Consider the following 15,400-nt stretch of genomic DNA (forward strand, 5'->3'; position numbering starts at 1 on the left):
GATTAGTACATGTAGCCGTGGGTACCTATTACCTTCACTATATGTATTCGAACATGAACATGCTCACCTACTTTGACAAAATGAATAACATGTTATTCTTTTCACAAAATAGTCTTTACTTCTCACAAAATAGACAAACTTAACTATTAAATAAGGCATACTTAAAAATAAAATGGCTAAATCATCTTCTTCATTTTTACTTTCTACACACTCTTCTTCGCCACTTTCTTCATCTTATTCACTTTCTACATTGCCACATCCATTTGGAGCACTTCCACTAGAAGGACCCATCCCCTTAGGATAAAATGCTTGCCCTCAAGCCACTAAATATATGTAATAAATTCCTCCAGAGTAGGCACCATGTGGCTCTGGGACATGGTTGTCAAGATCTCAATCTAGATCTTAAAATCTTAAGATTTTACGATCTTATTCAACCCTAGCGATCCGGATCTTAAGTAAAATCTTGTGTTGTAGTCAAATTGTGAAAAAAAAATCGTAAAATCATTGATTTTATGGGATCTTTGCCAGTTTCGACTATGATAGACCGTTTTTTTTGCCACTATCTTTAATGTGAGAAGGATGAGAAGATGCAGAGGCATAGAGACAAATGCGTGTCTTTTGAAATTATGAAATTTTAGATTTAAGGTTTTGAGAATAAACATCTCATTTATAGGGTTTGTTTTAACTAATTGACTTATGATAATCCTAGTCATTGATTAAATATGCCATTAATGTCTAACGAATGTTCCATGTTGTAGTAGTAAAGTATAAAAACTCAGACATATATATCTAAAGAATATAAAAAAAAAAGTCATTTTCTCACTAATACACTTGCCTACTAACATGTAAAAATACTTCAAATATATAATATTATTTTTTCATTTTAGTAGGATCTTACGATTTTTGTTGTGATCTTATGTTTTATGATCTTGTTACCCCCTTTCGATTTTACAAAAATAATTGGATAGGATCTTCCGATCTTAACTACGATTTTATATTTTACGATCTTCATATTCTCTTCCGATCTCATGTAAGATCTCGATTTTGACAACCTTGCTCTGGGAGGTCTGATAATGGATTTTCAACTAGAACCTATTCATAGAATCATTTAAAAAAAGCATGGTTTTGTGACAGACATCATTCACATTCAACCCATGAGTAAAACAATCACGCAAATTAGAATCCATGGAAATATAGTTTGGAAGTCCAGGTTGGTGATATGGAGATGCGGGAGCATACGCAACATAAGGAGGAGGTGCTACACAACTTTGTCTTATGGTTTTGTAATAGCAAGAAACAAAATCTTCATCAATGTCAGGGCTAATGCGGAGGTGAGCATGGGCTGGTATGGGTACCTGATGTTTTCTACAATGTCCATTAATTATCCTTTGGCATTGATGATGTTCCAAATTTTATCACAAATGATTTGGGTAGATATTTCCTATGTAAGAAAACTGTAACATTTTTACATTAAACCATTTGAAATGTTTGAACATTAGGCCCTATTGTGAGTTGAATAGAATTTATCAAAACCTAATTTCTTAGCAACATTGGAACATCATAAAAAGTTATAATTAATCACCAGTGTCTACCTTAGTGTGAATCATCAACAAGTTCCTCCTCACCACATATTCTTAATTATTACAGCATAATGGTTTAAATTTGTATCACATAGAAAAGATGAAATCACATAATTAGAACCCAAACATTACAAAAAATAGTTCATTACTAGAAATATTTAATCAATAATCCCTAAAAATATAAAACAATATGACCAAAACGAGATAAAATAGAGAACCACAACAAAATGCAAAGAATGCAACAACAAAAATACAATGTTCATTACCATATATTAGCATTTTTCTCTAACAATTATCATAATATTATTCAAATGCAAAGAAGTATAAAAAATAAAATTGCAAGAGTCAATATCATGCAGTAATACATAATGCATGAAAAGAGAAAAATTTAAGGAAACATGGGATTTGAGATTATACCTGTCAATGTTCATGGTTTGCAGAAGAAATTTGCAAAAAAATTGTGTTGGTATGTTATGAATTTTGAGAAAATAAGATGAAATATGTTTGATTTTATGTTTCTAAGGTCAGAGAAGATAAAATCGCAGGTTAATGTGTGTGTGGTTCAGGTGGGTTCCATTTTAAAGAGAGTTTCTTAATTATGAAAGAAATTAAAAATGTACTTGTAACATTTGTTTTGCGGGGCGAAATGGATGTTTCGTTAGGCGAACTGCGTAAATTCTTAGAAATTTCGGTATTATAAAGATTTTCCAGGGCAAAATTTTGTCTTTGGAAAATTCCCTTAGTGAGAATGTGTCCAACAAGGAGATGTTGTTGCAAAGGTAAATGTCTGAAAAATGCCCAAAAATTGTTCTTATATGTTGTTTCAAAATTTAAAATTTGCATAAAAAGAAATTTAAAGGCTAGAAAAAATTGGGTTTCCTCTCAATAAACGTTTGTTTAACATCATTAGCTCGACACCTGAATTCATGTTGCTTTAAACAAGTTAAAATAGACCTCCTCATCTTGGTCTCTTATTTTCATTTCTCCATCATCAATAACAATCAACATTCGTGTCGTTTTCATGAATGATCAACCTAACATTAGAGGAACTTTGTCATCGTCTTTGATGTCCATTACAAGAAAATCAACTATTAATAAGAATTTATCAACTTGAACCAAAACATCTTCATCTATTCCAAATGGACTTTTGATGATTTTGTCTGCTAGTTGCAATGTCATCTTTGTCTCGAGATCACTAATCCTCTTAATAATAGATAAAAGTATAAGATTTGTGATTGCACCTAAATCAATGAGCGATTTTTCAATATTTACATTTCCTATATTTACGGGTAATGTAACTCTTCTTAGATCATTTTCCTTTTGAGGTAGAGTTTGTTAAATATATGTGTTATAACTAGCTTTCAACCTAATTTTTTTCTCATTAGTATATCTTATTTTCTTTGTCAAGTTTTCTTTAATAAACTTGGCATAGGTAGGCATTTTCTCCAAAGCCTCATAGAATGGTATGTTGATATGTAATCTTTTGAAAATATCTAAAAACCTTGTATACTCTTTTTTTATCTTTCTTGGTCAAAGCACGTAGATAACACAAATTTTGAACAAATGGATTCTTCAAATTACTTTTCTCCTCCCTTTCTCTTCAAATTTTTGTTTTTTCTTTTCCACTTATATTTTCTCCAACTCTTTTTCTTTTTCACTGATTTTATTTTATTTTTATGTTTCTTTCTCACCTTCTTCTTTCTTTTCCTTTTGTTTTTCTCTTGACTCATCAACAACTTTTTTGGGCTCCATATTTTCACAATTTCCACTCACTTTGCTACTTTTAGTTGCAATAGCATTGCAATGTTCCTTTGGGTTTTTTTGAGTGTTGGAATTAATTGTTCCCCTTTGTTGATCAACCAGTTGCTTGGCTATCTGACCAATATAAGTTTCAAGATTTTTGATTGAAGCATCAATGCTCTTTTGGTTTTCTATAGACAACAACATAAACTGATTCAAATAGCATACAATTTTGATTTTTTGTCTTGCCGAGGAGGATTCTGGTTGTAACTTAGATGTGTTTTCTATTAGTTGGATGATCTTGTATCTTGTCTCCATCTTTGATTTTAATTTGAGTTGTTTACCTTTTGAAAATTATTGTTGTTTTGATATTGCCCTTGTCTTTGTTGGTTTCCCAAAAAGTCCACTTCTTTATATGACAGAGGATAATAACTTGTGGGATGGTTTCCAATGTAAAGATCACAATGAGAAACTTGCATGTGTTAAGGCACTTCTTTCATCCCTTTGAGTTGTCGTGGAAGCTTTGATAATTTTTTTGTTAGTTCATCCACAATTTGAGTCAACAACTTATTCTGAGCTAGGATTGCATCATTTGTATTCAGCTTAATAATAAATGTCTTTCTTGGTGAATGATTTATCTTATATTGACCCTGAAGTTCACTGAGTGCCATTATTTCAATAACAGTTATTGCGTCTTCGACACTCTTAAATGCCAAATGGGGAAATAATCTCATGAACACTACTTCTTCTTATATTTCAGGTGCTCCAAGGGTACCTAAAAGCTCATAAAACTTTGTAAGATGAATGTACATATCTTCATGATCTAATTCTGTAAGATGTTTATCATATAAAATTTGGAGAAGCCCGACCTTCATCTTTGTTTGTATGGTATTTCTTAGAGGTGTGAAGGTGGGCCAGTCGTCTTGGACTATTGTAACATGGCTTTCCGCCACCATTATCACTGTGTGAGTCATTGCCATTGAGGTTGTTCTTGGACACATTTCCATTTAGCTTGTTGTTACCATTATCAACCATGGTTTCTTCAAGTGTAGGATATGTTTCAGAAACATAAGCTCCTTCATGTTGCTCTCTCTTTCTAGTTTTACTATTGTTTCTACAAAATTTTCTTTCTATTTCCGAATCAAACAACAATTGATCCTCCGAAGTATTTCCTCCCATAAACAAAGTTCAAAAATCTAACCAAACAACTTAGCAATATGATAGTTTAAATAATTAAAGTTATGCACACATATGAGCTATTCTGGGCTAGCCATAATCCCCTTAAACCGACCACTCTGAGATAGTCTGTCTCAGGCCAAAACCCCTTGGCCAACTACATGTTTATGTTTATAGAATCTTATCCTTACCATAAGACTATCATATACCTTGCTAAAGTGGATATGCGCCTTATGAACACCCAATTGTCCTCTGCATTCCATGAGTGAAAGATATCAAGGTCGTTATTCCTCTTTCCTATATATAGGGAATGACATCATTTTAGATAAAAAAATTCAAACATAATTTGAATACTCTATACTCTTTCACATATTGACTTGAGCGTCAGAGTGCTAACCTTGGAGGTACACATCTTATCCACCACATCAGAAGCTCTTCTCCCTCATAGCTTCCACATCTCTCTCAATTTATGGTTATAGAACTAAACATGAACAATTTTACAGAAGTGCTTAAAATTCTAAATATTGTTATGTTTATAATACTCAAATGCTACTCCTTGAAATTGACGTTATTTTGTTGAAAAATAAAAGTAAGTATTTTTATGGATTGTATCCATGAGGACTAGTGCGATATTATAATCATTCAACAATCTTTATGATTTTAAGGAAAGTGATGCAGAATATCTTTTTTCATAAAACTAATGCAAAATGATGGTAGATGAAAACAACTTTAATAGATGAAAATATATTGTTGGGGTTAGATTTCATTATTCTATTCTAATTGTCCCTTGTGGTCACTTATACATATTATGGTCAAAATTTATTATTATCACTTATCACTATGAGTATGTTATTTATGTCTAAAGAACAACATGATATAAATCGTATTTCTTAACTAGCGATCTCTCGTCCTGTTAACCAATACGACATCATTAAGCTTCAATAATGTATGTGATAAACCTAAATCCATCTCTAGAGTTTAGTGTTTAGCAAATGAAAATTATGTATCTACTTATGAAAAGTATTTATAAATAGTATTTTGAAACCTGTTATGAATCGATGTCGTAAATAAAAAATAAAAATTTGATAAAGATTGAGTTTCTTGAACAAACACAAGAAGTCCTATTTGGTTTTACAAAAGAGAGAGAAAAAGGAAGAAGAAGAAGAAGAAGGATTGGTTATAGCTATTTTAATATTCATTTTCTCTATTAGGATTCAAAGATTACAAGTGCATATAAACAACAAAATCCACCTCAACAACTTGAGAGAAAATAGTTTATTTATAGACTACTAAGCTAACTTAAGCAACAAACTAACTTAAATAATTGGGCCCAATAGACTGGTCCGATTCGACATGCTAACTTAAACACATAATTTTCGACATCATGCTTGAACAGACTTCGACTACAACATGCATAACTTCTCTCGGACCACAGAGGTATCCTTTTCGAGGCTAAAGTTTGATACAAATACCAGAAATCTCCACCTTGGAACGAAATCTACACAATCAAGGGAACAAGCTAGCTTTCATTATGCAACTTCATCAACTGCATGCAGTGGAAGAATTTTCTACTCGGCAATGTCTTGGTGATCATATCAACAACATTTTCATCAGTCGAAGCCTTCATCACTTGGACTTTTCCACACTCGATTATCTTTATGAAGAAATGCAGCCTCACATAGATTTGCTTAGTTCTCTCATGATAGGCTGAATTCTTTGATAAATGTATGACACTTTGACTATCACATTTAATAGTGATAACTCGATCTTGAAGTTCAACTCCTTAGAAAAACCTTTAAGCCACAATTCTTCTTTTACATCTTCTGTGAGGGAAATATACTCCGCTTCAGTAGTTGATAAGGAAACAACTTATTGATGTGCCAAACATAGTGACCACATATCTAGAAATAGATTTTCTGGAATCCATACAACTTGCATAATCATAGTCGACAAATCCTTCAATTTCGACTTTGCTATCATCACCACATGCTTCAGTCCGTACTCTACTTAGAGACCCATCTATGTACCTTAGAATCCACTTTAAAGCTTGTCAGTGCTCCTTCCCAGGATTGGCCATATATTTTCTTACAAGGCTCACTGCATATGCTATATCTGACCTCGTGCCGACTATAACATACATCAAATAAACTATTATACTAGAATATGAAATGCTATTCATATAGGCTCTTTCAACTTCAGTACTAGGAACCTTGATTTGTACTCAGCTTGAATTGAGGATTAGTCGGTGTTACCATAGGCTTTGAATTCGAAATACCAAACTTGACGAGAATCTTCTTTAGGTATGTCTCTTGAGATAAGCGTAATCTCGACTACTTTCTATCTCTCTGGATTTCAATACCAAGAATCTTGGAGGAAGCTCCTAAATACTTCATGTCGAACTCCTTATCGAGTTCAACCTTCATCTTTATAATATCCTCGACATTGTTGGTTTCTATGAGGATGTCATCCATATAAAGCAACAAAATAACAAGTGAATTTCCATGTCAAAATATAAAGTAAACACAATGGTCGAACTGGATCCTAGTGAAACCTATGTGGGTCATGAACTTGTCGAATCTCCTATTCCATTATTGAGGAGATTGTTTCAGGCCATACAAAGACCTATTCAGCTTGCACACATAATCTTCCTTTTCATTTTCTACATACCCTTCTAGTTGTCTCATCAGGATTGTTTCATATAGATCACCATACAATAAGGAAGTCTTCACATCCATTTGTTCAAGTTATAAGTCGATCTTCGCCACCATAGCAAGCAACATTCGAATGGATCTATACTTTACAACAAGTGAGAACACATCATTGAAGTCTAGTCCTTCTTTCTGAGTGAACCCCCTAGTAACCAACCTTGTCTTAAATCGCTTCAACATCACTCCTTGGATTCCTTCCTTAACCTTGAAAGTTAGCTCACAATTGACTAATCTTGCTCCATCAGGTTTCTCGATCAGCTCCCAAGTGTTATTATCATGAAGATATTTCATCTCATCATCCATGGATTTCATCCATTCAGTGTTATTTTGACTCCTAACAACTTCCTTGTAGTCTCTAGGTTCTTCATCAAGGACATCACTTGTAGAGATTAAGGCATAAGCCATGATATTTGCATAACCAAGTCTCCGAGGTGGCTCGATGAATCTTCTCGACCTGTCTCTTGCCAATAAATACTCATTATCAATCTCCTCATCTTCATCAGTAACTTGTGCTTCTTATTTGCCTTCATTTGGGTTATGCAATTCAGCATCACTATGCTCCATCTGAACAGGAACCTCTTCCTGTTCCATCTTTTCCCAGAGATTTTGGTACTTTGAACAACATCATCAGTTTTCTTGAAAGGCATCTCAGCTTCATTGAAAACTACATCTCGACTTGTGATACACCTCTTGTGACCTAGATTTAGGTATCACAACCTATCAGCTTTGACTCCTTCAGGGTATCCAAGAAACATACATCTAAGAGCTCTATGTTTGACCCTGTCGTGCCTAATGTGAGCATATGCTACATATCCAAATACTCTAAGTTTGTCGAGGTCTAGTGGATGACCTGACCAAACTTCTTCAGGTGTCTTCATCCCCAAGGCAGTCGAAGGACACCTATTTATCAGGTATGCTGCAGTCGCAACAACCTTGACCCCAAAACACCATCTTTAATCCTGCACTAACCAGCATGCATCTAACCCTTTCTAGAATGGTTCGATTAAACCTTTCATCCAAACCATTTTGTTAGGGAGTACATGCGATAGTTTTGTACCTTGCAATACCAAACACAACACAATAGCTGTCGAAATCCTTATTGCGAAATTCAATACCATTGTAGGTCCTTAACCTCTATACCTTCCTGCCAGTTTGGTTTTCAACCAGGGTCTTCCAACTTTTCAAATTTTCAAAAGTTTCATTATTAGCTTTCTGAATTAATATCCATAACTTTCTGGAATAATCATCAACTATGGATATGATATACTTTGCACCTGAGTGTGAGGGGTTCCTTGCAGGCCCCCAAAGATCATCATGGATATAATCAAGGGATCCATGTGTTCTTTGTTTACCTTTGTTAAACTTCATCCTACATGATTTACCAAATACACAAGGTTCACAAAACTCTAGTTTTTTTACCTTGTCACCACATAACATATTTTGTTTTGACAATTCGACTATGCCTCTTTCACTGACATGGCCAAATCTCTTGCGCCATAGCTCAGTCTTCGACATAGGTGTTATGGATGCCACATCTACTAAACTACTTACAAGCTCAACCTCAAGAGTATATAGGCCTTCATTACCCTTAGGATACTTTTCTCTCCTTTGAAAATATATCCTTTCTTGTCGAATTCACCAAGAGAAATCAAATTCCTCTTAAGATCAGGTACATACCTGACATCAGTCAATAGCCTTATTGACTCATCATGGAGCTTGAATCTCAAAGATCTAATACCTGCAATTTTGCAAGCTTTGTTGTTACCCAGCAACACCGATCCACCATCTTGATTACATAATTCCTCAAACACATCTTTATTTGGAGTCATGTGCCAATTACACCCTGAATCCTTAATCCACTCCTTGCTAGAGTCGCTGCTTGAAACCATCAGGACATCAAAGGATTCATAATCATCTTGCACAATGGATGCATTACCATTATCCTTTCCACCATAATTATTCAGTCGATCAGGGAACACCTTTCCATTATGACCCTCCTTCTTATAGTGGTAACACCTAATAGAAGGAGCATTACAACCATAAGAATTATGTAGAGCTTTACCCTTCTTCTTTTCAAACCTACCATCTTTCTTTGTGAGTTTTCCTTTTATAGACAATCCTTCACCAAGAGTCGATGGCTTGTGCTCCTTTTGTTCGTTCAAATCCTTAGAGTACAAGACTGATTGAACATCTTCAAAGGTCTAGAGTCTCTTCCATACAAGAGAGTTTCTTTGAAATGAGCATGAGACTTAGGTAAAGCACACAACAACAACAATGCTTGATCTTCATCGTCAATCTGGACCTCAATATTTTCAAGATCAAGAATCAACTTGTTAAACATATCCAGCTGCCCAGCCAAGACTTTGTCTTTACCATATTGAATGAATAAAAAGCTTGCTTCAGGTATAGACGATTGGCTAAAGATTTGGTCATATATAAACCCTCGAGTTTCGTCCATACACCAACTGCAGTTTTCTCCTTCGAAACCTATCGGAGAACCTTATCACCAAGGCTCAATACAATGGCGTTGTGGGCTTTCTTGATCATCATCGTCTTCTCCTTCTTTGTTAGGGCAACATCCATCCTCTCTGGTCCTTTCAACGCTTCTAACAAACCCTGTTGAACAAGAAAGTCTTGCATCTTAAGGTGCCACAAACCAAAACCATTCACACCGATGAATTTCTCAATCTCATACTTTGTTGACGACATATTCTCCTCCATTCTCACCACACTAGTTTGTTGTGAATCGATGTTGTCAAGAACAAATCAAAATATGATAAAGATTGAGTTTCTTGAACAAACACAAGAAACCCTATTAGATTTTACGAAAGAGAGAGAAGAAGGAAGAAAAAGAATATTGATTGGTTATAACTGTTTTACTATTCACTTTCTCTATCAGGATTCAAAGATTACAAGTGAATATCAACAACCAACTCCCCCACAATAACCTGAGAGAAAACAATTTATTTATAGACTACTAAACTAACTTAAATAATTGGTCCCAATGGACTGGTCCAATTCGACATGCTAACTTAAACACTAAGCTAACAATTTTCGACAACATGCTTGAACAGACTTCGACTACAGCATGCATAACTTCTGTCGAACCATAGAGTTATCCTTTTCGAGGCTAGAGTTCAATCCAAATACCAAAAAATCATATATCAAGTTATAGTTATCTAGTTTACAACAAGCATTAAGAACAAGTAGAACATATATAACACCATGATCAAAAGAAATACATGAGTGTTTATATAACTTCATCTAATTCCAACAAAATAAAATTTAGACATTCTTACTTATAGTATCTTTACACTGATGATAAAGAAAAAGATGAAAAGCATATGTGGTTTATGTCTCTGACCAGATGAAACCTCCACCTTCTACCTTTGATTCGTCCCTTAAGATTTCTCTATCTCTGGGTTCTCTTTTTGTTTGCTCAGTTATGGATGGAATAACCGATAATAGGAAAGCTATGACCTCTATTTATGGGGGTCTGAGTAGGAAATTTTTTCCCAGCGACTTCATTAGCTCGCCCATCGAGCATACCTTTCATCCTCAAGAAGTTACTTCCAGCTTATACAAGTGGGCTCTGAAAAGCTTTCTTTCTCCCTGTGATCCTCCATTTTTGCCTAGCAATTTTTTTTTACTTCATCATGAAGTAACTTAGCCAAGTGGAATCTGAACACCCTTGTTTCGTCCAATGACTTAGACATTACGAGGATTTCCTACTTCTTCATAAATTAACTTATCCAAGTGGTATTCTGGACCACCTTCTTTCAACGAGCTTGTATTTTTCCCCAAAAAAATGTCCCAAAATATATGCTTTTCTCACTTTCCTGGTTTCGCTAGTTGAGCCTCATGCTCGCTCATCAAGTCCTATGTTCTTATGGCATTTTAACTTGTATTTGAAAAGGGAATAATTCCAATGTTCACACATATGTTGTATTTCTAGTTTATCCACTTTTTATAACAGCATGAGGGGTTTTTCATACAATTTTTCGTTAGATAAGTTAATAAGTGCTTTGCATAACAAGTTATTTTGGCACTTATCAGGCCTCACAGGTTCTTTGTGACATAATATCGTTAAAGTTGAAGGGGAATTTTTATCAGACATCAGTAAGACGTGATATATTGTATATGATAAAATGTTGATTGATTAAGAATCAATACGAGAATAAAGTAAATTAGAAGATATGAGGATGTTGCGTTGGATGTATGGTAATAATAGACAAGATAAAATTAGAAATGACAATATTAGAGAGTGTGTTTAGGTAGCACCTATAGTAAAAAAAATGATGGAAAATAGACTTAGGTGGTTTAAGCATGTAGAGATAAGTCTTATAGATTTTGTTATAAGGTGAGTAGATTTGATGCAGTGGAGATGAGCAACTAAAGGTAGAAGAAGATCTAAAAAAATTACAAGAGAAACTACTAAGAAAGATCTCGAGATTAGAAAAATGGTTTTGGATTGAATATTATGATAAAATTTGGATTGAATATTAAAAATACACAATAATAATTGAGTAAATATTGTTCATCAAAAAGTTAGATAATGAGTGTTTTTTTTAACAGATTTCAACACGAGAATTATTTGCTTCAAAAGTACTTGCAGGTTATTCATCATGTTACAAAATAAAAAAACTCAATAAAGTCGCACCATCTGCAAGTCCTAGAACAATAACATAAAATCAATTGTCAACATCAATTAATGCTCAAATTATGTTATCTAATATGCTTTTTTCAAGTTCTCTAGCAATCTTTAATGATTTCAGTTCATCAATCAACTGAAGCAAGTTGTTATTGGAATGTCCACCTTCCTCTATACTCCTTTTGGCAGCATCACAAAGCTTTTTTGCTCTAATCCTCATTTCCTTGCTCTCTTCACCACTTCCCATCAAAATCTCAACAGCATTTGATATCTCTTCTTTTCTCACCAATGCATCTTCACCTAAACTTGACCAAAACTTGTTCACTTTTGATCCAACACAAACTCCTATCTTCAAAACATCAACAAGAAACTTCTCATTGTAAAATTGCTCAGCAAACATTGGCCATGTGATCATTGGCAAACCAACACTCAAGCTTTCAAGGATTGAGTTCCAACCACAGTGAGTCACTATTCCTCCTGTTGCAGGGTGATCCAATATCAGAAGCTGCGGTGCCCAGTTCCATATGATATAACCCTTTTTGCTTTCTTTCATCCTTTCCTCAAAATCTTGTAGGAAACCTTCTTTCTCTTCATTTTTATCATTTTCTCTAACAACCCAAATGAAATTATGACTTGAATTTTCAAGTCCATAAGCTATTTCCACAATCTGTTCATGAGAAAGCCTAGTAAGGCTTCCAAAACTTACATACAAAACAGACTCATTTGACTTAGTATTAAGCCAATTTAACAACTCTCCCTCTTTTTCAATGTGTCCGCTATTGACTTTTTTTTCATCATCTTTGTTAATCCAAGTTGAAACTGGCCCTACACTCCAAGATTTGATTCCTATTGTAGTTTTATGAAGTTTCTCATAATCACTTTCAAGTTCATGAAAACTATTGTATAGTGTTCCATAGCTTCTTTTCTCCGATTCAAATATTTCACCAAAAGAAGCTGTGGCTGAATTCTTATTCCTAATCCAATCAGCTAGCTGCAAAGGTGTCATCTCAATAGTATGAGGCAAACAAGGAATAGTAAATTTCTGTGTCTCAGAAAGTAAACCATCATGAGGTCTATACTTTCTGACAAGATAGCTTGCACAATTGGAGAATTGGCTTGAACTGTAAAAGTAAATCCTTGGAATGTTTAGTTTTGCAGCTGATTCAACAGTCCAAGCATACATCATATCAGTTATTATGCAATCTGGTTGAAGATCTCGAAGCAAAATCTCAATTTGATCTTGAAGCATCCATATTCCCTGAATGATTTTACCAAGAATTTCTGAGTTAGTTCCATCTTTGACATTTTCAACACCCTCAGGAAGGCCAACTTGGGATGAAGGGAAGTGAATAAGCTGAGTTTTGATGGAGTATCCTGAATTGAAGTCACTGTCTATGGATTTTTGAAAGGGTAAAGCATTGGCATGAGTATTGATGATGGTAACATTAACACCATGTTTGGCAAATAGCCTTGCTGTGTCAATCATGGGAATCATATGGCCAGGAGTTGGAAATGGAACAAAAACTACATGAAGTTGTTGAGACTCCATTGCTTTTGAAGTATGTTTTGCTTTACTCTAATGTGTGAGTTTGTTTATTTTCAAGGAAATCGGTTATAACATTGTAAAGCCTAATCTTCATATATAAAACAAAAATGGCCTGCACTTCGTTAAATATTGATTTTGAAAAAAAAGTAACATTTTGTGTTTGTATTCTCCCTTTATTCTTTAATCATGTTCTTGCCTTCTTCACCCATCTTTGACATGTGGCTTAGGAATGTTATAAACAAATGATTTTTACAATTAAAAGTATTGGTACATAATATATATTTGTTAAATATGGTACATGTGAAGTGCAGGTGTATGTGTGTTTTCAGTGTTAAGCTATATCAGCTCATATTTCCTAGATACATAATTCATATCTCGTGTTCATAACATGAGATTATTTATTTGACATTGTTAGTCAAAATTTGATTGGAATCTTGATATTCAGATTTTTACAGTAATATAATTTTAATAAAAATAAATAAAACATATATAGATTTATAATGTGGATTTTTTTTGTGTGTATTTTTTATTTGACCTTGTTATCTTTTTTTTTTCTTTGATGATAGAAACATTTTTTGTCATGTCTATTTTCTCGCTTGACTAGCAGAGATGCTCGCCAAACGAGATAAGGCGGCAAATCCCCACTTGGACGGTTGGAGAAGCTTTATTGGTGAAGAAAATCAGAACTTGTAGGGAGAGCCAAAGACTTTGCTGGACCAAGAAGAGCTTCCATTCTCTAACAAGAAGAGAATATTGAAAGGATATTTCCAAAAAAATATATTAAAGAATAGAAGGTGGAGGCTCTTTCATTTCTTTCTTCTTGATCATCATTGTAAAGCTACTATGAGTAAGATAGTTAAATTCTCTTTTATTGGGGTTAGATGTATTTATCCAAACACTCATATACTCATTTTGATTATGGCGTTTTGTATGTTCTAGTTATTCGTAAATATTGTTTATATTCGTTTTTAATACTTTTTATGAATTAACACTTTTAAAATGGTTTTAAATTGATATTGAAAAATATGTTTCTTAATTAGTTCAAAGATTTTATCGGTTAGATGCTAAACTCTAGACACATGTTTAGGTTTAACATCTATATAATATAATAAATATAAAGTGACAAATTATATCACGACAAATCATATGTTAGATGTATTTATCCAAAAACTCATATACTCGTCTTGATTATGGCATTTTGTATGTTCTAGTTATTCGTAAATATTGATTATCTTTGTTTTTAATACTTTTTATGAATTAACACTTTTATAATGATTTTAAATTGATATTGAGAAATATGTTTCGTAATTAGATCAAAGATTTTATATGTTAGATGTTAAACTCTAGACACATGTTTAGGTTTAACATCTATATGATATGTTAAATCTAAAGCGACAAACTACATCACGACAATTCATATGTTAGATGTATTTATCACAAAACTCATGTACTCATCTTGATTATGGCGGTTTGTATGTTCTAGTTATTCGTAAACATTGTTTATATTCGTTTCTAATACTTTTTATGAATTAACACTTTTATAATGGTTTTAAATTGATATTGAGAAATATGTTTCTTAATTAGATCAAAGATTTTATCTGTTGGATGCTAAACTCTAGACACATGTTTAGGTTTTGTTGAATTGTAATTCCTTATGTCGAAGCAGGTTGCTCGACAGAAGTAAGGATGTGTCGAACCACCTAGTGTGTTGAGTAGTGTTAGCTATTTTAGACTTTTATAATTTTGGGCTTTTATAGTTTTGGGCTTTGGCTTGAGGTCCAAGTTAACCTAAATCTATAAATAGAGGGACTAACCCTTATTTTTGTAATGAGGTGAATAGAGTATTCATAACACAATTCACAATATTTTGCACTTGCAAAGTGAATAACAAGTTTTCCACAGTTTGTTGGCAGAGAGAAACTCTGCAGAATTTAATTGTTCTTCTCCTTCATAGTTCTTTACACTATTTCTTTCTTCATTGTTCTTTATTTTCATTGTT

At 33.6% G+C, this 15,400-nt stretch overlaps 1 protein-coding gene across 1 annotated transcript; it reads right to left on the reverse strand.

Annotated features, from left to right (window-relative positions):
• Positions 1-11,919: 11,919 nt before the first annotated feature.
• Positions 11,920-13,460, reverse strand: LOC127131061 (soyasapogenol B glucuronide galactosyltransferase-like). The gene has a single exon (XM_051060002.1). The coding sequence runs from the start codon at positions 13,402-13,404 to the stop codon at positions 11,920-11,922; it is 1,485 nt and encodes a 494-aa protein (XP_050915959.1). The 5' UTR covers positions 13,405-13,460.
• Positions 13,461-15,400: the final 1,940 nt, after the last annotated feature.

Source organism: Lathyrus oleraceus, chromosome 3 (assembly GCF_024323335.1).
Source record: "Lathyrus oleraceus cultivar Zhongwan6 chromosome 3, CAAS_Psat_ZW6_1.0, whole genome shotgun sequence".
In the NCBI taxonomy this organism is placed as follows: domain Eukaryota; kingdom Viridiplantae; phylum Streptophyta; class Magnoliopsida; order Fabales; family Fabaceae; genus Lathyrus; species Lathyrus oleraceus.